The following is a 26,519-nucleotide window of genomic DNA, read 5'->3' on the forward strand; positions in this document are numbered from 1 at the left end:
TACTTTCTCCCAGAGAGGTGCTGCAGTTATGCCTTTTGCCACCAGAGGCTGCTATGGCACCAGAACAGAGGGCAGATGGCTCACCAGCTGTAGCAGTCAGCAGCTGATAGGGTGGAAGAGAGGCTGCATTCCTCACAGTGCCATGCCCTGCCAGCGGGGCCAGGAGAGGAGGCACGGGATATGGGGGGGACAGACAGAGTGGGGCACATGGTGCTCCTGGGATGGTGTCAGAGTGGGGTTCAGAAGGGCTAGTGGCTGGGGACAGACTAGGGCAGGGGCTGAATGGAAGTAGGGATGCAAGGCCAGATAGGGGTACAGGGACACATGGGGATGGCGAGGAGGTGTAGCTGAGTGGGGGTACAGGGACATACGGGGACAGAGATAACCCATACCTGCTGATAGTGGGGGAGGGGGGGCACAACCCCAGAACAGCTCAAGTCACTCGCTCCCCAGGTAGCCCCCCCTCCAGGAAAGCAGGACCCCTCCCCACAGATTCCATCTGTTCCTCCTGCCTCTGCCTCTCCCTGTCTGGCACAGCTTGCCAGCTCAGCTGCTCCACAGGGAGGGGGCTGGCCACACCATGTGGTTGAGCAATCCCCGGGGGAGGGGGGGAGCGGAGAGGAGATATGCATGCCCCCCCCCGCCATGCATCACCTCTGCATGGGGACAGGGACAGTTGTGTCTGACTGAATGAGAGAGACTAGAGGATCAGCTAGGGTCTGCATGGGGAAGGCTCCCCAACTCCATAACACTCCCCCTCTCCCCCACAACAACCCTCCAGGTTCACTCCCAGGCTCCTTTCCAGCAATTACTTCCCTCTCCTTCAGCTCCTCCATTCCCCCTGACTCCCCCAAGCCTTTGCACTACTTCTGTGGGGTGTGGGAAATGTGTTTCTGTATTGTAGTTTAAATGAATTATTACTCAAAGTTCTGTATTAATATGACTACTAAGGAATCTATTTGTCAGAAAACATTTCCTGAATCTTTTTTGTCATCTGTATTGTTACAGACACACTTGTTGACAGGTATTTTGAAATAAATTACCAAAATAATTGAAACTGGCATGATTATATTGTGTTATTTTGACAAACAACATATGCAGGATTTTAAAATACTGTGTGCAGAATTTTTAGTTTTTTGGCGCAGAATTGCTCCAAGAATAATGATGACTCATATAACCTCCCTTTTCCCAGCTTGAGACTCAGAACTGGTAGGAGGAAAGGAGAGAGAGAAAATGTTGGGGAAGGCTGAAGAGATCAAGCTGGATTCTGAACCCTGCCTCCTCCTCCTACTCAGGCCACCATTATGTCAGTCAGCAAGATCCAGACTGGAAAGCAGACAGGACAAGTGATGTGAGTGGGGCCATGCTGGAAGCAGATTTCATCTTAGCTTCAAGCCATCAAGGCATACCCACAGCATTAAAAGCCTGTTTGTATTAAGATGAATAGCGGACATATTGCAGCCTCATCCATGTCCCCTTACTGTTAATACCTATTAAACCTGCCGTATCACTTTTCCCAGGGAGGGATTGTTTATTGTAAAATACTATTACACATCTCTCAGAAGAAAGCTCTCTCATGGCAGAAATAACTATGTTTTACACATTACTAGTCTAAAAACCCATCGCTTTCAGGGTGATTAATGGAAGTTTTTTCCCCCATCACGCTATTTTGTAGATCAAGAACATACTAGCTCAGGGTGATTGGGAAGGCCACACTTCTTGCATGGTTCATCATCATCAGCAGGTGCAGGTTCCTCTTCTTCCTCTTCCCCCTCAGATTCCTCCTCAGAGTTTTCTTCGGTCTCAGACTCCTCGCTCTCTTCATTACTTGAATATCTCCACCTGCCACGTGTTCGAGTACCTGTCCACCGCACTTTGTTTCTCTGTGTGGCCTAGTGTTCCAAAGATAAAACACAGCAAAAGGCACTTACATTGCCTCGTCATTTACACCAGGGGTTTTCTAAGTTAAAAAGACTATCGCGTTTACGTTTGAGTAAATGTTCTCTAAAATGAATGGATTCATTTCAATCAGAATAGCTAGAGGAAAACATAGCATGATACAGCAGCTTCAATGAGTAGATCTTTCATTGAGTCCAAAAATCCTCACAGAACTCATTAAAACTAAAGGAAAAAAGAAATTAAAGGGTATAGGCAAAGAAAATGCTTCAGATGAGGTTTAAAAGATGTGAGGACAAAGCCTTAGAATGTGACTCCACCCCTTTGTTGAGCTATCAAAATCTAAAATTTCTACTCTGACAAGGTAATTTTGCATAGTGAACATGAGAATTTTGACATGTAAACTTTTCCCCTCCAGAGTACAATAAAACCTTATTTTGAAGCTGCCTTTCCTCAATCCAAAGAGAATATATTTCTAACATTGCTTGCTTTTTGAGAAACAAATTACAGAATGTGACTTATTTTACTTTTAGAATCATCATATTGTAAGAGATAAATTGCTGTCATCAATACGTGTGGTCTCTGCCTGTGGGGTTGGAGGAGGAAGATGTTTGAGAGGATTGTGTGCATGTGTGTGTTTTATACAAAGAGGCCAGGCCCAAAAGTCTCTATTATATTAATTTTTGTATCTCACTACACATATTTAGATCACTAAGTCTTTCAAAAGCTATGTCCATGTAAGACCATACTTGTATCAATTTTAACATAGTTACTTGTAGCACCTATTACCAGAACTGAAAGATGAAAAAAATCTCAGTACTTTTGCAGTTTATGTAAGGCAATTGACAGCATTTACTATATAACAGTTTCACTTTGTCCCCTATAAGGTCAATTTCTCATTTTGTTTGTGAAGGTTATTCACACCGCAACAGAAGAGAGAAAACTTTTTTTAAACCGAGGAAAAGGTGTTTGTAGAACTACAAAAGCTAGTACGGAGATTCAGAACAGGAATAGCGCCTGAAAAAAACCTAGTTATTCATTTTTTAAATTAACCAGATTTCAAGCTGACACTGTTCTTTTAACAAGGGCACTTTTAAAAAGAAAAATATTGCCTCTATCTTCCTGTTTTTTAAATTTATTTTAATTAGCTTTTCAGGAAGACATACAGGTCAAACAAAGAGAACACAAAGTCACAGCAGGGCTAATAGCAGGATGTATGTGCCTTCTACCTGCAAGCTCACTATCATTTCTACTCTATAAACTTTAAAACTGTGCCTGAAAGACAAATTTATCATGCAAAACACACTTTCTGAACCCAAAATAAAACCTACATAAGAGATTCCCTCATAATCCCTCTAAAAGTGGTTCAGCTACTCTCAAGAACAAAACTCCTGTTAAATTCTATATAGCATTACTACTTTACACTAACATTTTCCCTGTTCCCATCTATCCACCATCATCATCAAATTGACCAAGCATCAACATATACATCACACAGTCAATCTTTGCACTCTCCTGGGGGCTGTTTTCAGATCAGTCACTGCCCTAACCAAGTTACTGGACTAGTAACATGCATAAATTGACCATAATGGCATGCTTCTCAACATTCCTCCACAAATGTGTTTTCCTTAGATCGAAAACCACCATCTCCTCCTTAGATCGAAAACCACCATCTCCTCCTGTTACCTTGCTCACTTTAGAATTGGACTCCTTCTCTTGTTTTTTCACATCCTCTCTTCGGTCTTGCTTTTGCAGCACTGCCAGTTTCTCCTCTTCCTCTTCACCTCGTTTTTTGTCAGGTTTCTGATCTCGAGTCTCCACCACTTTTGGAGTAGGTTTAGATATTCTTGGAGACCTCCTTAAAGTGCGACCAACACTGACTTCCTCCTCTTCCTTCTGCTCAGTGTCCTGAGTCTTCGGAGGTGGATCAGGCTTTTTCTTTCTACTGGAGATCCTGATGGTTAACTTGATCCCTTCCTTTTGCCTCTCGGAGGTTATTTCCTTGTTATCTGTTACACAGATGTTCTCTTCAGAAACCAGTTTATATTTAAATTTGCTTTTTTGTACTGCAGATTCCGTTTTAGTCTCTGAAGACTCCTCTACACTAGAGGTTTGGGCATTATCTTGTTTATCTGGTTCTGTCCGGGCAGCTTCAAATTCCTCCTTCTGTTTTTTTAAGTCTGATCCTTCCTGTACTTTGCTTTCATCAGCAAGTATGTTTTTGGAATCTGAGCCCTCTTTTTCTGAAGCAGATTTCTCAGAAGGAACAGGAGGAATAGACGATGGAGGTGTTTCAGCGGCTTTTGGAGAGTCAGATTTCTTCTCCAGTTCAATTTTACTTTTCAAACATTCTTCATCTGTTAGACCAAGCTTGGGTGGCTCCTTAGGAGTGGATGTCTTCATGGACTTTTCCAGCTTTTCTAAACATTCTTTGAGTGGTGGTCGTCTGTCCTTCCTAGTTTTCAAAGCTAATTTCTCTTCAGGTTTCTTGGGGCAGTATCCTGTTTTCCAAGAGTCCTCCATTGCCATCTCAGAAGTCATACTGTCAAGGGACTCTTTTTCTATAGGACTAGATTCCTCCTTTAAAGGCACTTTCTGATTAGAAACCTCAGAGACCATAGCAGCTACCTCTTTGTCTGTAGGCACATTTTTCTCATCTTCACATGTTCTCACAATTTTGCTAACAGAGTTTAAAGAGTCTGATATTTTCCCCCCACTTATGCAATTTTTCTCCTTCGATGAGCTGCTGCTGTCTTCCTTTGTGCTAATGGAATGTTCTGACTTATTATTTTGGGTGACATTTTGGGTAACTTTTTCACCACTAACCTCTCCATTTACTAGCAATTTCCCATCAGGACATAAAGCAGTGATTGTAGGGACTCGTCTAAAACCCTCCTCCTCTGGTTTTCCTTCCTCTTTCAAGACATCCTTTGTTGGAGTAACACATTTACACAAGGACCCCTTTACTGGACTGTCATAGTCATCTGTTAGCTTGATCTCTCGCTTTTTCAGTGGTATCTTTGCCTGCTGGTCATTTTTAAGTTTCTCACTTTCTTCTGCAGATTTCTCCACAACTTCTTGAGGGGTTTTGACATTGACAGAAAACTCTAATCTCTCAGGCTCATGAACTGTTATTTTATCTGTGCTGCTTTTTACTTCTTTTAAATCTTTTGGTTCTACTTTATTTTCCTTCACTTCTGCTTTAACAGGCTTGACATTTTCTTTAAAAGAATCACTTTCTTCTTTGGTAATCTGCTTTTCCTCATTGTTTTCTGAAGGCTTCTCTAGCTTTACTATGACTGGCAGTTTTATAATTTCCTTTTCTTCCACTTTCTCCTTTTTCATCATGTTTTCATCTGCTGGGACTGTAGGTGGAGGAAGGCTTTCCAATTCCTTTGACTGTACTTCCACTGTCTCCTTTTCTTCTTTTATTTTTAATTCATTTCCTGTTAAAATAGAAACAAAACAACATAACATAACCAGATGAATTCTAGGATAAAAAAAATAAAGCTAAACAATGCATCCTACAACAATCAAAATGAATCCTCTCTAATGAAATTAAGGGTTTGGCCTAACACTGGCATTTGCCACCTGATTGACAAATACTAGCTAAAGAATAGGACAGAACGGCAGTTCAGTTTAACTAAAAACCAGAGATAATTCTAAACTTGACAGAAAATATCAGCAGAGCCCCAGATCTATCTTTTCTATGCTGACCTTTTAGCTCCCTAATCAATTTTAGTACAGTTTTTCTAAAAGTATGTGTACATAAAATTTAAGAACGAGGTCTGCAAACACTAGTTTTTAAAAGAAGTCTGACTTAACAGTTTGAATTATTTCACTATAACAAAATATTTTACAGAATTCCTTATACTAGAATTTCAAGTGATGTGTCCACATCCAAACCACACTCTTGTTTATACACCCTGATATTTTCAGAAGGGTTTACTTATTATTTTTTTCTGTTTCAGAGGGAAGAGGAGAAGCTGCAATACTATGTCCTGAACCAAAATTCACCCAGATTTGTTGCACTCTAGTGGGGCCACGGTCCATGACTGGGTCTCCTACGTGCTACCACAATACAAATAATAAATAACATTCTGCATTCATTTCACACGCAAAAGTCCCGTTGACTTCAACAGGACCAACACATACAAAATAAGTGCAGAGTACAAGTACGTCAGAGAAAACTGCAGGGAGCAGATCTACCCAGAGTTAGATGGTATGGTCTTTGCACAGAAGTTGAGGTATATCACATACCTACTGGAAATTGTAAGTCAACAAAAAATGAGATGTAATAGCACTGCATATTCTGCACTGTGATCTTCCCACACTTGAAAGGCTCTTCCTATTCCAAAAGGCAGTAAATCCCAGCACCAAGTTATTCCTTTCCCCTGCACTAATGTAAGCCCTTTCCCAGATGAAAGCTGGTTTAGTTCTAAATGAAGAGGGGGGATTCAAAAGCTAGCTTAACTCACATTCAAACAGGAAACTGTATAGAAGGATAAAATAAAATGGTGAGGAGAAACTCACGGGACGTTGAAAGAAAAAACAAAAACAAAACCAAGTTAGTTCATTTCAGAAGTCAGAGAGAAGTCAACTCCCCACAAATGCAAAACCAAAGACAATATTTCAAAGGGTCCAGTCCCATATTTTCCTTCTTCCGTAGGTGATTTACACTCTGCTTTCCCCTGTAACTTCTCAATGCTGCAAGTGGCTTTCTTGAAGGCAGTGCTTACCTGAGATAAGAGTAGGATGCATTTTCTGTGTCTACTCTTTTTCCGCTTCCTCTTCCCTTGTCTCTGACCTCGTTCTTTCACAACCCTTTTCCCTTAGCTATGACTCTCCCTCAGCTATGCCTGTCCCTCAAGTTTCTAGCATTAGAGGGCAGCAGCCATTCTAATTCTTGTCTATGCTAGACAAATTCTCCATTCTCAGAACCAATTTAGTTCCCTACATCAAAGCATTCACATCCACTCACAAAGAGGATGTTAGCTGTTTACAAGTTCTCAAAACAGCATTTGAGTTGAGTAGACGTTCAACAGATTTAAGAACTGGTTCAGTTTAAACTGTTTTAGTATGGAATAATTTAGTGCCGGTGTAGATGTGGACAAACAGTACATTTGGGGGTAGGGTGTTATTTCAAGATCTCCCAGAACGTACTGTTTCTGAAAGCAGTGCTTGGATTGTGCGATAGGTATCAGAGGGCAGTGCAATTGGAATGGTTTTAAGTGCTGAACTGTTTGTACTTAAATCAGCTACAAGTAATTCCATTGTCTGGTATAGACACAACCCCATTGTCTAGCACTAGAAATTCTACAAGCAATACATATCAGATGCTAGCCTAACATGAGTAGTGACATTAGCTAACTTTGATGGATTGGTGTACCATGCGGTCTTGGGGCTTGTCTAGACTGGAGAACTGTTTTAAAAGGTTTTAAAACTGGTTCAGCTAAATAGCCCTGAGTTTAGGTAGCTTAAACTGGTCTGACCAGTTTTTACTGAACCAATGCTTGAAATTAACTCTGTAGTATCAATGATAGGGGAGATTTTATCATCTCTTATTTGCAATGTAATTGCAACTTTAGCCATTGTAAAATATCTTAGTTATATTAAACTTAACAACCAATACAGATCACACTCTGTATTAATTATTGATATCAGCAATGATACAATTGTACAATAAGATTTCTTAACTTTTTCTACAGAACCTCACAATATAGTATCATTGTATTAATTGCTTCTTCCCTTTACCAGTTCTTTGGAAGAACATGCATAGAATGTCAATGAAACAGCAACGCTTCCCCTTGTAGGCCAGAACTCTAGGCCAAATTCTGCCCATAGTTACACCTATAACACCCACTATCTTTAATACTATTGGCATGGGTGTAACTGAGGGCACAATGTGAGCCTGAAAGCCTGTCCCCGTTGTGGAAACTTCCCAAAAAAATGCAAACCAATTTTAATATCAGATTCCCCAGGGGAGATAGGCCTTTAATTGCTTTGAACCTGAAAAATTAGGTCTTTTACTACAAGGAGAAGCATTTAACATTAACTGATTCCTAATAAAAAACCAACACATCAAATAAGTTAGGCAACATATCAGAAATATGCAGTGACAAAGCAGTAAGGAACGAAGTAATGTTTCTTCACTGGTGAGAAAAATAAAATGTGCACAGTTAAGGGCTTTTTATCAGACAAAACTCATCACAGATCTTCACTGGGATTAAGCTACTTCACAGTACTGTACCTAAATCCAACAATTTAAACTATCTTGAACTGATGTGTTGCTCTTGATTTTAAAGAATAGATTACTAAAGTGAAGAAAAATCCATATTTTGTGATACAAAGCTAAAGACAATGTCAACACAACTATGGGTGTGGTGTTTGACATCAATTATGCCACTCCACAAATTTGGGGGGTGGAAGGAGTTTCATATCCATTAGAAACGTGAAGCTGGGTTGAAACCTAATGCATGACAAATGAAAGAAAGATAATGGATAGAAAAGCAAATGTCAGGTGTCAGTGGTGTTACACAAAATACCACAAAAACAAAGTTAAGTTTTTTAAAAGAATGGAAAGTTGTAGATGTAATTTGTTGGGTGGTTTTTTTTGTTTTTTTTAAAAGTAAACTGAGTACACACCCAAATTATTTTGAATTTTAAGATGTGTGAAAAGGTTTAAAATGTATCCTAGATACATGGATTACAGATTTTTAGCTCAGAGAATAATAATAAAAAACCAGGCCTATTCTAATGGTAAAAAGAGGATAGAAAACCTGGTGGAGATATTTCTTCCTCCTTTTTGCTATCTTCATCTTCTATGCTAGGGCTTTCACGTGATGAGCTGTCCTGCTGGTTGTTCTTTTTCAACAGTGCAGGATCGATTTGTGCTTTCAAAAGTTCAAGCGTCTCAGCTAGCTCATTTCGGTTTCTGGATGACAAAGGAAAGAAATAAGTTATTTGATAAAGCTCTTTACTGGCTCTCCCCAAAGCCATCCATCTAAAACAAAACACACCACCTGCTTAAATGAATGCTGCATTACAAACTACAAGACCAGCGGATCGGCTTTGTCCAATCAGAATAGCCATCATTTTGTGATTAAACGACTTGCCATTTTATCTATAGTAAAACTAAAACTACCTTGCTGACCCTTCCAGACATCCTGCTTTGGATCTAAGCTTATATTGTTTATTAGTTTTGTAATTATTAACCTATCATCATCAATGCCCATTTTTTCTGTTTTCCTTCAGCAATTATCAGATTCCCTCACTGAAAGGGGTAGCACTCATGTAGTGCAGTACTCATGAAACAGAAGAGCAATTATATCATTTAAAAGTGGATTTTCAAAAAGCACTGAAGTACTTTCAAAAATCCCACCCTAAACAATACACAGTAGGCTAGAAAAACTTGAACATTTAAAATTAGTTACTATACTGATGTAGAGATTATGGGGGGAAATTAATGCTCAAGCAAGTAAAATAAAGTTACCAATTTAAACGTTTAAGTAAGGAAGTAGAGAGCAGTAACAGACAATCTGTTTTGAGAGCTGGTTAAACGGATGCAATGCTGCACTACAGGACTAGAAGTCAGGGCTCTCATATTTATGCTCTCAAGTAAATACCTAGCAAGTTGTTTTGGATAGGAATTTCGGTTGTACATACACAGAAAACCAAAGCCTTGAAGCATGCGCAAGTTTAGCATGGGGAGTTTGGTGGTTTTAAAACCACTTCAGATCTCAGAGACAATTACCGTGTTTTACCAGTGGGAGATACATGGTGCCAGGGCTCCCTCAGCATAAGACTATCCTATTTTGATTTTTGGCCTGTCTTTTACCTGGCAGTCCCCAGGTGCATGATGCAAGGCGAGCATAGTTTACCTTTTGGCTGATTTGGTTTGTTGTGTTTACTTTATTCACACACAGCAGCTACTAAAATCTCCTTAGTGGTAACACTGGTCATGTTATGTAACCCATTGAGAATTGACTTTACAGTTTAAACTTTTTGTTCAATAACCCTAATTGCTAAAGCTATAGCTATATACACACACATCATTTAAATTACAGACAGTATTTGGCATTTATGAGATCTCTTTCACCATATTTGTTTACCATTTTACTCAATGCCGATTCTCTTTTGATCAGAGTCCAGCTTTAAACACATTTGGAATTGACTAGATTTTTTTTTAAATAAAGATTTTACATGAGAATATATTAAAAATCAGTCATTTGAAAATTTTAAATAAATAAATTCAAAATTAAAAGACTCTTCCATGGAGAATATGCCACAGTACACAAGGTACATGTTAGAAAATGAAATATTTACATAGTACAAAGACACTTTCTTTCATTTTAATAAGAATGATGAAAGGAATTTGAGTCCAGAAGATCATGAAAAGGTCACCAGGCTAAACTGCTGGAGCTCACTGAGACTCAGAGGAGCAGTGAGCCCCTGCATTTCAGCAGTTACTAGTAGACTGTTAATCATTAGTCATCCAGGATCTGAGTTCGACTTCAGAAGGTTTTTGTGTTTGGCTTCCTGTACTAGATTAAGGAATTATTTTTCATTGTATGAGCCTAGAACTCAACCCTGCAATTCTAATGAGAGCATAATGTTGTCTATTACTAATTTGTGACCGATAGCATGAGAGGTTAGAGAATTAACACAGTCTTCTTCCATGTTCCCGATAGCACATTGTCAGCACGTAGTGGAACCATTCTCCAGGGGGCACAATTCTCCTCCTGATCTTACTGCCCTATAACCATTGTGCTCTTGAAACTCTAGATGGTGTTTCTCTTATAAACCATAAAATGACATCTGCATTGGCTATTATCCCATAAACAAGCTGCTTTTCTTCATAAATTGTAGTTGTGCACGTACTGTGTACGTCTGAAGGTAGAGAATTAAATTGACAGGAATACTGCTCTCTGAAAAGAGGATACTTATTGAAGTCAACATCTGAACTTCATAGTCACAGATAATCACATTTAAAATTTGCAGTTACAAACAAGAAAAAAAAAGTTACCTGACAATGCATTTCCAAGAAGACCCATCCTGGTCATCCTGTTCTTCTACATACATTCTCACATTATGTTCTTGATCCAGCTGGTACCAATACATTAAACCATCCTTGTCTCGACCAATTGGCTGGAGACGCATAGCATCAGCATCCTCTTCATTAATGATATTCTTAAATTTTAGATTGTCATCAAACTGACACTCACAGAGGTACTGAAAAAAATCGCAATGTAGAAAGATTTTTTTAGAACACCAAGATACTACCAAAAAAACTTATTTATTTGGTTCTCTTTTTATACTTGCCTTTATTAGTTTTGTGACTTAACTAGAGAAAGGGGGATACAATGCATAGGCCTCTCCAGATTATACTCTTTTGGTAAATCAGAGATTAGTTTTTAATTTCTTGTTAGTGGCCATTTAGAATGGCATTAAACCTGTTCAACAGCAAACTTTAAACAGTGGAGAATGAAGGCATCCTTACTGTACAGTAGAACCTCAGAGTTACGAACACCTCGGGAATGGAGGTTGTTCGTAACTCTGAACAAAATGTTATTGTTTTTCTTTCAAAAGTTTGCAATTGAACATTGTCTTAATACAGCTTTGAAACTTTACTATGCAGAAGAAAAATGCTGCTTTCCAGGTTTGTTTGTTTTTTTGTAGTTTACATTTAACACAGTACTGTACTGTGTTTGCTTTCTTTCTTTTTTGTCTCTGCTGCTGTCTGATTGTGTACTTCCAGTTCCAAATGAGGTGTGGGGTTAACTGGTCAGTTCATAACTGCGGTTTGCAAGGCTGAGGTTCTACTATAGTAAACATTAACAGCTACTACAGCAGGATGAAATCAAGCCACCACCAAAGCATACATACACAGCGTGGTGTTTCTATTTCCTCTTTTAAAAGTAGCCATTGAAACTCTAACCTCTGTATTTTATATAGATCTGAAAGCAATGTATATGGAAGTTTCTTTTTTGTGAATGACCTAGCTAAACAGTGGATATTATTTATTTAGTATATTAGTCTACAGTAAAACTCCATGTAATTTAAGCCAGCACACATGAGGCTCATTACTCCCGACTTTTCTCATGATCTGAAAAGCTGAAGATAAGATAAAATTGCTTCATTACTAGCTCATGCACATAACAAAAAAGAATACCGCATGGGTAAACACCCTCCAAGGGCAGAACAGTAACTACAAATATGTTTCAGTGCGAACAAGTGAAGTATGAAAACAAACAGAAAACACCGTATTTAGTTGAGGCTTATCCCCATTAACAAGACCATCAGCAACTATGACTGGTGATAGTTATTTGTTACATGCTCTGACGTCAGCTCCAAATTTAATACATTTAATTACTGCAATGTATAAGTTTTCAAAGGGTCATTTAAAAAAAAATAGTAAATGCATTACCTTCAGAATTCCCAATTTGCATTCAACACTTGTTTCCAGGTAGCCTTTCTTCTCCATCTCCCACGCCCAAGTACTGTTGAACTCTTGGCATATCTGTCAGATAAACAAAATATTAAATTAACTAGTATTAGTGGATTAATGTCACTTGAAAACTCTACAGAGGAAGAGTATTTTGTTGCAATACCAATGTTTACTTTTATCTACAAACATTGTAACTTCTGTAAGCAAAAAAGCCATAGACAAAAACCAGAGATAAAGCCAGGTGTAGGAAGGCAAGCACTGGGCATGTCTCCACTAAGTCCTGAAAGACCATATCACCAGGATCTGGACTATCATCACCTCCATTTTCCTAGCTCTGAGCAACTCTTAAGAGACAGCATGATCTACAGCTAGGGCACTAGACTGGGAGTCAGGAGACCCAGTTCTATTCCTAACTCTGTCATTGACTTGCTATGTGACCTTGGACAAGTTACTTCACCTCTGTGCATCCATTTCTTTTCCCATCTCCCTTTGTCTGTCATGTCTATTTAGACTACAAGTACGATGGAGCAGAGACTGCTTCATACATATCTGTACAGCACTAAACAGGGTATGTCTCACTGTGTTTTAAAACCCATGGCAGCAAGTCTCAGAGCCTGGGTCTACAGACTTGGGCTTGTGGGGCTCATGCTAGAGGGCCAAAAACAGCAGTGTAAACATTGTGGCTTGTAATGTAGTGTGGGTTCTGAAGCAACGTCTTTTAGCTGTTTTTAGCCCCGTAGCATGAGCCTGTATCTGCAGACCCAGGCTCTGAGACTTGCTGCAGTGGGTTTTATAATGCAACGTAGACGTACCCACAACGGGAATCCCAGTCTCAGTTGTGGCCTCTAGGCACTGCTACTGTAATACAAATAGTAAGTGAGACTACCATTCATTTGATGTTGTAAAATGATGTAATTACATATAAAATGCTGAGGTCCTCAGAGCACATACCTCAAACCATTTAAAATGTGTTTGAAAACATAATAAAAAGACCTTCTTTAAAAATATAAACAACTAACACTGACTAAATGGACCACTGAAAGTGGGTGGTGGTGGAGAACGAATATATGGGATCAACAGTGGAAAAACAGGGTTGGGATAATAAGTTTTAGATTTTTTTTTAAGTGAGAGGGTCAAAATAATTGTCATGAGGGAGCAAGTTTCACATCCTAGGACCCATAATAGCAAAGGCACTAGTGGCCGCTTACTTATTTAAGATACAAATAGTGGGATCCCTAGTAGGTATGCGGTATCTTAGTGCAAGTATCCACTACAACAAAGTTCAAGGTAGTCTCAAATATACCCAGAGACTACAATGTTAAGGACGGTCGTTTTAAAAGTGGCACTGTTGTACCATGGATGCTTAAATCAGTGGCTCAAAGTGCTGCTGCATCCTGAACAAATTGCAATCAACAGAAGTTCTCTTGAAAGCATTAAGGGAATTATCAATCTTCCTGATCAAGATGTTATTGTTAAATAGAGGATGCACCCAGGGCAAAGTAAGCTTCTAAACCACATCCAGCATGTAGCTTTCGATAGAGCAGCACAGCTGAAAGTGAGCCCAAACTTCACTAGCTAACGCTGAATGAGTTGCTTCAGAAAGTGGTAACAAAAAAAAAGTACCATCTCATAAAAATGACTTCTGCTCAGCAGCAAGTTTGCCTGTTTTGAGGACAAGCTATGTTGTCCATTCTTCCAATGCACAGGCCAAAACTTAGAACAAGAGATACAACTGTTTATTGCCAACAAATGAATACATTCTACTTTATCTCTTGTATTCAACATTCTAAACATGAAGATCATTGGGGGATGCTGCATATCACAAACATTGGAGAAGACACATCAAACATCCATGACCAACTCCTATGTTTTATGTATCACTCAAACCAATGGAGGGAAGTTTCAGAAACACTGGAAATGCCTTTTAATTGCCCAAGCAACTACTCAGTGGCATCAGAGCTGTTGAAACCATTTTTCATGAACACAATGACCAAGTTTCCATAAACTAAAACCAGCAGATTATTCTTACTCCTGATAAATGCAGTCTCAACTCCAAAGAAATCTCGAACCCAGTCTGAAGCCTTCCACAGAGGTCATGGGTTTAAGCACATCTGGTATGCTAGAACCACTGCCTTTTCAAAAGGAGAGTTTGAAACTGGCAGGCACTTCAGCAACAGGAGTTGGTTTCTTAAGGAAGCAGCTGATTTCTGCGCATGAAAGTATGACCATACCCTACCAATCTGTAAAGTGGGTGCTGATATGGGTCTCTCCAAAATACTTCTTAAGGCCCTTACACTGGCATCTAAGTGCTACTTACTGGCACCATGCTCAAATTGCTTGCTTTAAGCAATAAACATAGGAAGGAATCAAACACACAGCTGGTGAGAGTCTCAGAGGACCACAGACATCTGGATCCCAAACCAGCACTGGTGGAAGCAGCCTACTGGAAACCTGTAGATTTCACAGTGAAAGGGTCCAGAGAGACTACAGATGAGTCGCATCATATGCGCATTTAATTTACGCGAATTCAACTATACGCGCTCGGCAAAAAAAAAAGAAAAACAACAAGATACCTGTAAATAGTGCGGGCGATTCCGCCCACCATTCCACTCAATGAGCGTATGCCCCGGAGTGAGCATGAGATGGGAGACGTGCATCTGCTGTTCCCTCAGACGGTCTCCGTTCCCACGTGCCTCTCATAGTGTGAGCATCTCGTCGCACTGAGTGTGATTCTAGTGTTTTAAAGATACTGTACGTATTTTTCGTACAACATGGCCCCGAAACGAAAGCCAACTACTTCCTCTGGTGCTCAACCAAAGAGACAGCAATCTGTTCCAATGCTGGAGGAAAAACAGGCTGTGTTGGACTTACTGAGAGACGATATGTCTGTCTCCAATGTGGCGCGTAAATATGGCCGCAATGAATCTAGCATCCGTGCCATCAAGATTCGAGAGAGAGAAATTCATCAAGCCGTGGCATCAAGTGCTCCAGTAACTGCTAAGGTGATGAGACAGGTGCGTGATAAGACTTTAGTGAAGACTGAAAAGGCATTAAACTTATGGCTGGAAGACATGAACCGTAAACGTGTGCCTATTGATGGCAACACATGCGAGAAAAGGCTCTTAGCCTCTATGCGCTGTTCAAACCTCCCGCCGAAGAGGGACAGCCTTCTGATGAGAAGGAATTCAAAGCCAGCCAAGGCTGGCTTAACAGTTTTAGGAACCGCTTCAACCTCAAAAACGTGCAGACTACTGGTGAAACTGCATCTGCCAATGAAGAGGCAGTAAAAGCCTACCCCAAACAATTGAAGAAAATCATAGAAGAAAAGGGCTATCTTCCGGAGCAAGTTTTTAATGCTGACAAGAGTGGGCTCTTCTGGAAAAAAATGCCCATCTGCACTTTCACTTCAAAATCAGAAAGACAAGCCCCTGGCGCCAAAGCAGCTAAAGACCGTGTGACTGTGCTGTTTTGTGGCAATGCGGCTGGGCATTTAATAAAGCTGGCCTTGCTCTACAGGGCTGCAAATACCCGTGCCTTAAAAGGCAAGAACAAAAATTTCCTGCCTGTGTTCTGGCAATCAAATAAAAAGGCTTGGGTGACGGCAGCATTATTTATGGATTGGTTCCACAAGCGTTTCATTCCGGAGGTCAAGGTGTACCTAGAAGAGAAAGGACTTGACTTTAAAGTGTTGCTGATTGTAGACAATGCTCCTCGCCACCCTGTGGCACTCTGGTTTGCGCATAACGACTTTGAAGTAGTCTTTCTCCCCCCCAATACCACCTCATCCTCCAACCTCTCAACAAGGCATGATTCGCTGTTTCAAGGCCACGTACACGAGGCTTACATTCTCACGGATACGTAGCGCTATGGATGCTGATTTCAATCTTAATGTGATGGAGTGTTGGAAGTCCTTCAACATTGCCGATTGCATCACTTATATTAAACAGGCAAGGGATGCAATCAAGCCTGAAACAGTCAATGCACGTTGGAAAAACCTATGGAAAGAATGTGTGAATGACTTTAAGCGTTTCCCGACAATTGACAAAGAAATGAAACACATTGTTCAGGTGGCCAGGCAAGTGGGTAGTGATGGCTTCGTCGACATCCTTGAGGAAGAAATTGAAGAATTAATTGAGAGCCATAGAGAAACACTGACTAACGAAGAGTCAGAGGAACTGATAAAATTGTCTACAGAAGACGAGGATGACGACGACGAACAGAACAAGCCAGAAAGTTGGAATCTTCATAAATTTGCTGAAGTGTTCTAAGCTGCGAAAAACTTGAATGATTTAATTTCTGAATACGATCCCTCTATGGAAGGAAGCCTCAAAAAAAAAAAATCACACGTAGTATTACGGACAATTTGAGACCATATCAAGAAATGTTTGAGCAGCTCAAGAGACAACAGCGACAGTTACCGACCACCATGTTTTTCAAGGAAAAACAACCAGCAGCAGATGAGCCTACGCAATCAACTTCTCGAACTGAACCAGAGCCAACCACTTCGTCTACGAATTGCTCTCCATCACCCAAGCTCTCCGTCACCTCCGTCTCCTGAATCGACATCAAGGCCTGACGACCCCCTGTAATTACCCCCCTGTAATTAAAAATACAGTACTGTAAAATTACATTTTTCATATGTACTCTTTATTATATACTGTACATTACTGTAAACATTATACATTTTACTGTACAGGGTTGTATACACAAAACCATGTACAGTATACTGTATTTTATGGGCAATTTAAGGGATTTTCAAGAGTAATTTTGACTATACGTGAATTTTCACCTTACGCACTGACTTTAGAACCTAACCGCCGCGTAAGATGCGACTCCACAGTAGTCCAAAGCCAATAAATCTTAACTGCATAAGAATGTAAAAAACTTTTGATTGTGATCAAATGAAGGAAGTACTCATGGGACAAAACAGTCTGCATTAATCAGACTGTGCACTTCCCAAAAGGGCTAAGCAGTCTATATCGGAGGACAAACAATGTGTCTTTGCCTAAGCCAGAACCTTCTGTATGACCACATGAGAGCCCTGCATAGACAACACCAATGAGACTGCAGAAGCACACCAAGTATCTTCTCTTCAGTAAGTGTCCCAATTACTTCCATTTGAACAGATCACTGTTAGCAAGGGGGACAGAAAAGAATCACCCATCTGCCATTCAGTAATTTGTGGTCTACGTGTAAAGTGTTATATATTAAAAATTTCAGCAAAATTGAAAAATAAAGCACTGCTAATAGTTACAGCCACTTTAAAGTTGCAATGCAGGCTTAAAAAGCAGGCCTTATGACTGGACGCTGTGCCTGGTGTTGCAATGCAAGCTCTGTTCTCCTCCTGACTTAATTACTGTTGCTTGTTACAGGAATCCAGAAGTGTAAAAGTGAACAAAGCAGGATTGTCTGGCTTTGTGGACTCTCTCCTCAGGCCCTATGTTACCAGCATGCCCAGCTATCTTCGAGACACCACTGACTTCCTGAGGAAACTACAATCCATTGGTGATCTTCCAGAAAACACAATCCTAGCCACTATGGATGTAGAAGCTCTCTACACAAACATTCCACACAAAGATGGACTACAAGCCGTCAAGAACACTATCCCCGATAATGTCACGGCTAACCTGCTGGCTGAACTTTGTGACTTTGTCCTCACCCACAGCTATTTCAGATTTGGGGACGATTTATACCTTCAAGTCAGCAGCACTGCTATGGGTACCTGCATGGCCCCACAGTATGCCAACATTTTTATGTCTGACTTAGAACAGCACTTCCTCAGCTCCTGTCCCCTAGCACTGCTATTCTACTTGAGCTACATTGATGACATCATTATCTGGACCCATGGGAAGGAGGCCCTTGACAAATTCCACCAGGATTTCAACAATTTCTACCTCACCATCAACCTCAGCCTGGACCAGTCCACACAAGAGATCCACTTCCTGGACACTACAGTGCAAATAAGTGATGGTCACATAACCACCACCCTATACCAGAAACCTACTGACCACTAAACTTACCTACATGCCTCCAGCTTTCATCCAGACCACATCACACGATCCACTGTCTACAGCCAAGCCCTCAGACACAACTGGATTTGCTCCAATCCCTCAGACAGAGACCAACACCTACAGGATCTCTATCAAGCATTCATAAAACTACAGTACCCACCTAGGGAAGTGAAGAAACAGATTTACAGAGCCAGAAGGGTACCCAGAAGTCACCTACTACAGGACAGGCCCAACAAAGGAAGTAACAGAACGCCACTACCATCACCTACAGCCCCCAACTAAAACCTCTCCAGCACAACATCAAGGATCTACAACCCATCCTGATGGACGATCCCTCACTCTCACAGACCTTGGGAGACAAGCCAGTCCTCGCTTACAGACAGCCCCCCAACCTGAAGCAAATACTCACCAGCAACTAAACACCACACAACAGAAACACTAACTCAGGAACTAGCCCTTGCAACAAACCCCGTTGCCAACTCTGTCCGCATATCTATTCAAGGGACACCATCATAGGACCGAACCACATCAGCCACACCATCAAGGGCTCGTTCATCTGCACATCTACTAATGGGATATATGCCATCATGTGCCAGCAATGCCCCTCTGCCATGTAAACTGGCCAAACCAGACAGAGTCCACACAAAAGAATAAATGGACACAAATCAGATATCAAGAATTGTAACATTCAAAAGTCAGTAGGAGACCACTTCAATCTCCCTGGACATTAAATAACAGACTTAAAAGTCGCCATTCTTCCCCACACAAAAAAAAAAAAACCCCAAACAGACTTCAATGAGAAAATGCAGAACTGGATTTGCAAACTTGACACCATCAAATTAGGCCTGAATAAAGACTGGGAGTGGCTGGGTCACTAGAAAAAATAATTTTCCCTCTGTTGATACTCACCCCTTCTTGTCAACAGTTGGGAATGGGCCACATCCACCCTGATTGAATTGGCCTCATTTGCACTGACCCCCCACTTAGTAACACACCTCCCATCTTTTCATGTGCTGTGTATTAATACCTGCCTATTTTTTTTCTCTCCATGCATCTGATGAAGTGGGTTATATCCCGCAAAAGCTTATGCCCAAATAAATTTGTTAAATAAATTTCTCTAAGGTGCCACAAGGACTCCTCATTGTTTTTGCTGATAGAGACTAACACGGCTGCCCCTCTGAAACAAAGCACTCAGTGACAGCCAACCAAACTACTAAAACAACAAGGGAATAACCAAAGTTCAAATTGAAGTATTCCTAATTAGCACGATGCTTTCTTAACAAAACATGGACCTTTCAGTCTCTGCAAATTCTCTGGAGCAAGGACTATGTCTTATATATGTTCACACATTGACAGAGCACCTTATAACATTACGTAAGTGATTTATAATTCCAACATAGAACCACCTCGGAGTCAGAGCAAAGGAATGGTGTACCACTATTGATGCATAACTACAATTTTTTCCCCCGTTATGCAATTCTGGGTACTCTGATAGCATAATCACAGTGTCCTTATTTATCAATAAGCACACAGCATACAAATCTCTGTATGGTTGTCAGCTAAAGTACATGGATTTACATCATAGAATTACTGATAAACTACTGTATCATTAATATGGAAATCTCTCTGCTCTGACTGGCCACTATAATTCTTATACTCCAATCTGCTCCTGTCTTGCACATGCTATAGAGCTTGCAGGTTTGCAGCCTTCTAGATGCAGAAGTTGGTATCTAGTTTCAGAAATTTGTGCGCAGACCCAGGCAGGCTGAAAGTTAGTTAAACTAGAACCTTAAGCAACTCCGTCTGGGCACGCGCACACAGATTTTGACTACAGCACTAGGTTCACTAAAATTCACACTAGGGATTTCTGACATAAGATTTCATCAGATCCCAGCATTTCAGAGCAACAGAACAGACATTTACTGTACCTTGATCAAGTATTTTTCCCATCTGTCTGCTGTGACAGACTTCCCAATCTTCCTCATCAGTTTCAAGTGAAGTTCTACCAACTCTTTTGGAACTGCAGTATTAAAAGGGGGGAAGAGGGAGAGCAAATGTTAAAAATAACCAACATACATAAATCTTAATACTAAATATTATAAAGGTATTGAGATGAAGCCATACATTGAGAATTTTTAAAAGTGCATAACAACTTGAAAACACTAACAAGAGTTCCACAACTAAAAACAAAGCAAGATCTAAAATAAATGAAATAGGTTTGCATTTAGATTTAAAATAAAGACATCTATCCAAAGCTTCAGTTACCGTAATACATCATTGAAAATACAACAATATCCCAGGAGAATTAAAATAATCATTTTACAGGAAATGCGCCAGCTAGACAACTACAGAAACTAATTGCCACCCTTTCATCATTGTGAGAAACACAGACTCTCCAAAAACCCTATCAAACAGGTGTCTTTTGCTGCATGCCTGGAAGGTCACCAAATTGGAGCTATTCTGGACCAAGTGGGGTGGCTCCAAGTTCTTGAGACTCCGAACACTCAAAGAGAACAATCTGCCCTCCACCTCACCCTCTTTCATAGTGCAGGCCATCCAGCTTGCATGCCCCTGCTGACTGCAGCTGTGGCAATGTGGCACAGGATCTAGGGTTTCTAAACCACAGCTATGCTGAAAGCTTAATGAGTGAGAGAGGTTTACTATTATTTCATCATTGACAAAGAATTGCTTTGCTGCTCATTAAAGAAGAGGTTACTCACCTTGTGCAGTAATTGTGGCTCTTTGAGATGTGTGTCCCTATGTGTTCTCCACTTTAGGTATCTTCACATTTCTGCGCCTCAGACTGGAGATTTTTGGTAGCAGTGTCTGTTTGGCCCTTGCACTGTGCTCTGTTGCTGAATAGCGCTGCATGGGCAAACCACCCTCAGTTCCTTCTTTACTGCAGCTCATATATAAGAGCTTCAAAGCAGACAAGAGCAGGGTGGGTAGTGGAGCACCCATAAGGAGACACATCTTGAAGAAGCTCAGTTACAACACAAGATGAGTAACCTCCTCTTCTTCAATTCATGTCCCTATGGGTAATCCACTCTAGGTGACTCTATAGCAGTGTCCCTGATGGAAGGGTGGGGCATCGGAGCGGAGTCCAATATTGATGATAATACAGTCAAACCAAGTGTCACATCAGATGCTGAATCACGAGTGATTGCATAATACTTGACAAACGTATGAGTAGATGCCCAAGTCGCTGCTCTGCATATTTCTGTGATTGGAACATTATTGAGGAAGGATAGAAGTTGACAGAGATCTTGTAGAGTGCGTTCAGGCTCTCAAAGGGGGCTGTAAGTCATGCGTGCAATTGCAGTAGTTAATGCATTCCGACATCCATCTAGAGAGCCTTTGCATAGATATCGGGGATCCCTTAGATCTGTCTGCGATGGAGAGCAATAGTCTTGGAGATTTTCTGAAAGGCTTAGTCCCTTCCAAATAGAAGGCTAACACTCTCCTGACATCAAGTGTGTGCAGTGTTGCCTCCCTTTTATCCCGGTGTAGTTTAGGAAAGAATGCTGGAAGGTGAGTAAGTTGATTACGTGGAAGGCTGAAGGTATTTTGGTAGGAATTTGGGGTGTGGCCGCAATGTGGCCTTGTCCTTGAAGAAAATTGTAAAGGGAGAGGATATACCATGAGAGCCCCCTCTCTCCTCCACTCTCCGAGCAGATGTGATAGCCATGAGGAATGCAGTTTTCACAGAGAGGTGTAGAAGTGAGCAAGTGGCCACAGGCTAAAAGGGTGACCTTATCAGACAGTTTAAGACAAGATTAAGGTCCCATACTGGTGTAAGATCTCTGATTCAAAGGTAGAGGTTACCCATACCTTTTAAGAAATCTTTTCATTGTAGGATGAGCAAACACCGAATAATTGGTATGGTTGTGTTTTGGCATGAGGGCTTGATAGTTAGCGATCTTAAATTCTAGAGTGGATAAGGAATATAATTTACATCCAAATAAATCCAGTCATTTCCAGTCCTTATTGGTGTCATTTTAGCGTGGTGCTGTCTGCCATGTTCATTAACTGCATCAATGACTAGTGAATTAGGGGATGGATGAAAAAAAATAAAAAAAAGTCTCCATCTTTATAGGACACAATATTTTTGTCTACCCTTCTGCACGTTGGAGGTATTGTGGGTGGTGTCTGCCATATAGTTTTCACCCAATCAAGCAGTGCCTCATTGATGGGGAATGCAATATTTGCTGATTATGTCAAACAGTTTGCACTGTGATTATGACTTCATTAAGCAGGATTCGCAGGAAATCTGCTACCCTATTAAAGAGGTCTTGAAATTGCTTGAAGTGGTCTGTTGTAGTTGGTGTGGGAAGCATGGCCACCTTATCAGGAGATGAAGAAGAAATGTTGGTCACCTGAGTGGCTTCCTTGTCTAGTCTCTCCTCCTGTTCCTCAAAGGTCTCCTCTTGAGGATCAGGTGGTCTGGCTATTGAAGCTAAAGGAGACTGTTTTCCTCTAGCTCTCTGGACGACTAGTACTAGAGTTCCTCAAAAACTGTTGTCTATATGCCACCTGTGGGTCCCAATATGGCCATTGAGGTGGTGAGAGAGGGCATGGGTGGAAGCATCCAAGGATGTCCATACCAACTGGGTGGGTCTCTTCAACTCTGCAGATAGATTGAAGATACATGACTTTCCACCCAGCTAGCTCCCTGGTGCTGTAATGGAGAACCTTGGAATGACACTGAGTATAGGTCATCCCCATTATCTTCCTCATCATCACTTGACAGGTGAAGCAGTCATGGAAGGTTGAGTAGAATGTCTTGGTACTGCATGGAAGTCCAGGGACCTAGGCATAACCCATACTATGGTTATGTCAGTGCCTAGTAAGGGTGATTCAGGTATCTGAGACCATCAAGTCTTTGGGGAACCAAAATTCCTGTGGTACTGGAACAGCCATCAGCACCCGCTGGGGTCAGTTGAGTAGGTGCCATTGAAGTGGAGAGAGCTGTTGGTACCAGAGGCTCTCTGCATTGTGAGGAATGGCCACCAGGTGTCGCCACAACCTTTTGTGATGCTGGTGTATGCAGTACTGATTGTCTAGAAGACTCCTTCGTTTCCATTTTAGAGGAACTGGGTCAGCCTTCATCACTCCTTTCTCCCAACAGTACCATTCTGCCTGAGCCACCCTCTTAAGGCCTTTGGGCTTATCCATGGTACTGGTAAAGGAGGATCTTGCAACCTCATAGGTACCTGGTCGAGGGTCAGTTAGTAGAGGTTATCGACTGTGCCAGGGACCTCTTTCTCTTGGCCAATTCCCTGTTCAGGAACTTGTGGCCTGTTTTTTCAAGACTTTCTGAGAGGAATCTGAGGATTTCGTCTTTGAAGTCATTAGAGAGTGTTGATCCGACGATGTAGACGGGATCAGTCTTGACAGGGACTGCTGTCCGGAGTGCGTCCCGGGCCAAGGGTTGGAGGCTGGTCAGAGTGAGCTTTCCATCATGAGCAGTCTTAATTTTAGTTCATGGCTCTTTCTGGTTCCAAATTTTACTTTGAGACACTTCTGGAAGCATGTGTGCCTCTCCAGGGCAGCAAATGCAGCAGAAATGACTGTCGCTGACAGAAATGGCTTCCCGACATGAGAGGCAGCAGTTAAACCTGGGCATACCCTTTTCAAGGGTTACTTCCCAAAAAGGAAGAGCTAGGGAAATCTAATTTATACTAAGGAGATAACTATTCTACAAGCGAAATAAAATATATATTTATATATTTAAAAAAAGAAAAAGAAAAGAAGGAAGTACTAACATTAACTGAAGCTCTATTACTACTAAGGAAAAATTATTAAGAAAAACACTGGGTAGAATCTCTTTTAAGGGGCTCTGCTAAGGCTCAGTTTCAGGCCAACGGCAGTTGAGAAAGAACAGAGGGAGGTTTGCCCACATAGCGCTATATAGCAACAGAGCACAGTACGAGATGGGGAGAGCGCATGTGAGGGCCAAACGGACACTGCTACCAAAAATTTCAGATCTGAGGTGCAGGGACATGAAGACTCCTAGAGTGGTCCACCTATGGGGACACTACTACTTCATAAATCATCTGTGATTTATATATCAACCTGGCACCATCACACGGCAAAACCCCTGTGCATCATCATTTTAATAAGCTATAGACAATTCAGACCATCCATTATTATAATATAATTGACTATTAGTAATGCAATGCCACAGGACCCTCAAACTAACCCTTATTTATTTATGTATTCAGGAGATTCCATAAAATTAGTGATTTATTGTCCAAGAACCACAAGGATCAACTTTTTTTTTTTTAAAATACATGTGATCATCTATTGTTTACTTGTAATAATTTGGTTGTACACAACGTTACAGTGTATTTTCTAAAAGCATTTTGCGCTAGTCACTTCAAAACACATGCACACATAGGCCTGGTCTACACTACAAAACTGAGTTGGCTTAACCATATCACTGGAGGGTGTCAAAAATCCACACTCTTGATCAGCTTAGTTAAGCCGACCTAACCTCCAGTGTAGACAGAACTAAGTCAACAGAAGAATTCTTCCACTGACCTACCTACCTCTTGGGGAAGTGGATTACCTATGCCAATAGGAGACTCCCTCCTGTCAGCGTGGGTAGCGTCCACACTGAAATGCTACAGTGGGGCCGTTGTAACATTTTAAGTGTAGATATACCCTTGCTAATTTTAACAGCCGTAAAATGTACAAAATGAGAGATTTTATGATTTTGCCTGATGTTTTCTTACACAGGCTACATTTAACAAGAGTACTGCTTACTCGCTCCAACTGCACTTTGTCTACACTGCTTCTTTTATTGACATATTGTTTCTTCCCTTGTTGTTCCTTGTTGTATTGTCATTTATCCAAGACTTACATTATGGAGTTAATTTCTTCACCATTTCACTTATATTCTTCAACTAGCTAATAAGAGTCTTTAAACCAAATGCCTTGATATTCAGGTTAATACAAAGGAGTTCAAAATATGTAGTTTGTGTGAAAGTTTTATTGCAATGGCACTAGATCAGTTACATAACTTATAGCCAGTTTAGTACAGAGAGGTCCCACATTAGATGTACAAAATCACCTGTTTTGGGGGAAAATATCTGCTTTAAATATAGACAACTGAGAGTATCAAGATTATCTCTAGCATTTATTGATTTTTTTTTTGTCCATTTATAGTTTGCCATTATTTATCTTAATTTTGAATCGTCAGGTACTGCTCCCATTTGGTTTTCTTGGAAGAGCTAGTCCATGTCACTGTAGTGCCTGAACACCCGTTTTAGAACAAACAAATACAATCTCAGGAATCAATTCTGCTAGGTGCTAAGCACTATGGGCCTGATCCACTAAAATAATATTTTAGCACAAACCACTTTAAGCATGAGAACAAGTTCCACAGAAATCAACTCTACTACCCATTTGATTAAAGCTGAGAATGTTCTTAGGTGTTCTGCTGGATCAGACCAGAGAGTGCCGCACTTTTCAGGATCAAGCACTTAGTTCTTCTATCAGTCTATTCTCCAGGCAGAGAGAATGTGTGTGCATTTAAAAAAAAACAAACAAAAACAGTTACTGCAGGACAGTTAGCTTGGAGAAGTGTCTCACATTTTTTCTGAATGCTGAAATTCATGGTTACTCTGAACAGCCCTTGTTGAGGAGTCAGCTCTTTGAGGAAACAGGGCTGAATTATAAAGCTCCAAAAGTTACAGAAGTAACTGGAAAGCCAATTCTTAGCATGCTCAGTGGGCATCCGCTACTATTTTAAAATAACCTGTTGATATCCTGCCATTTTTGTGACATCTCAATGTTTAATGTCCTGGGTCAGCAGGCCCAGGAGCTGCAAGACATACTGATGCAGTTCTTACTTTACATAGACTTCAGAACACATTTAAAATCCATTCTTAATTTATTCATCATTCTCACAGAACTTCATTCAAAAACCATGCTAATATGAATGGCTGAACCAGAAAGCAAGAAGGCCAGAGGTAAGTTGGTTTTGAAAATTTACCTTGTACATTCCCAGATCCTTACACTATTCCTGGAGCATCCTAAACTACTAGGTGGATCTCTGAGGTGGTAAATGAGGGACCCCCATACATGGTATGGGCTGCTCTGAACGTATTGAATAAGCAGCCATGGACCTACGGTTGCGAGTTAGACTAACTTCCTGTCCA

The 26,519-nt window shown here is 40.8% G+C and overlaps 1 protein-coding gene across 4 annotated transcripts in view; it reads right to left on the reverse strand.

Moving 5' to 3' along the window:
- Positions 1-26,519, reverse strand: part of RSF1 (remodeling and spacing factor 1) — a 123,751-nt gene that overhangs the window by 54,217 nt on the left and 43,015 nt on the right. For 3 of the 4 annotated variants that reach the window (XM_048840522.2, XM_048840515.2, XM_048840475.2), the window contains exons 2-7: positions 20,283-20,374; positions 12,323-12,415; positions 10,922-11,127; positions 8,676-8,830; positions 3,583-5,342; positions 1,689-1,892 (exon numbers count right to left, since the gene is read on the reverse strand). In XM_048840522.2, the coding sequence (XP_048696479.2) occupies positions 1,689-1,892; positions 3,583-5,342; positions 8,676-8,830; positions 10,922-11,127; positions 12,323-12,415; positions 20,283-20,374 (2,510 nt within the window). The remainder of the gene's footprint in view (positions 1-1,688; positions 1,893-3,582; positions 5,343-8,675; positions 8,831-10,921; positions 11,128-12,322; positions 12,416-20,282; positions 20,375-26,519) is intronic. The other variant, XM_048840485.2, reaches the window with a different exon arrangement.

This window comes from Caretta caretta, chromosome 1, assembly GCF_965140235.1.
Source record: "Caretta caretta isolate rCarCar2 chromosome 1, rCarCar1.hap1, whole genome shotgun sequence".
Lineage (NCBI taxonomy): Eukaryota > Metazoa > Chordata > Testudines > Cheloniidae > Caretta > Caretta caretta.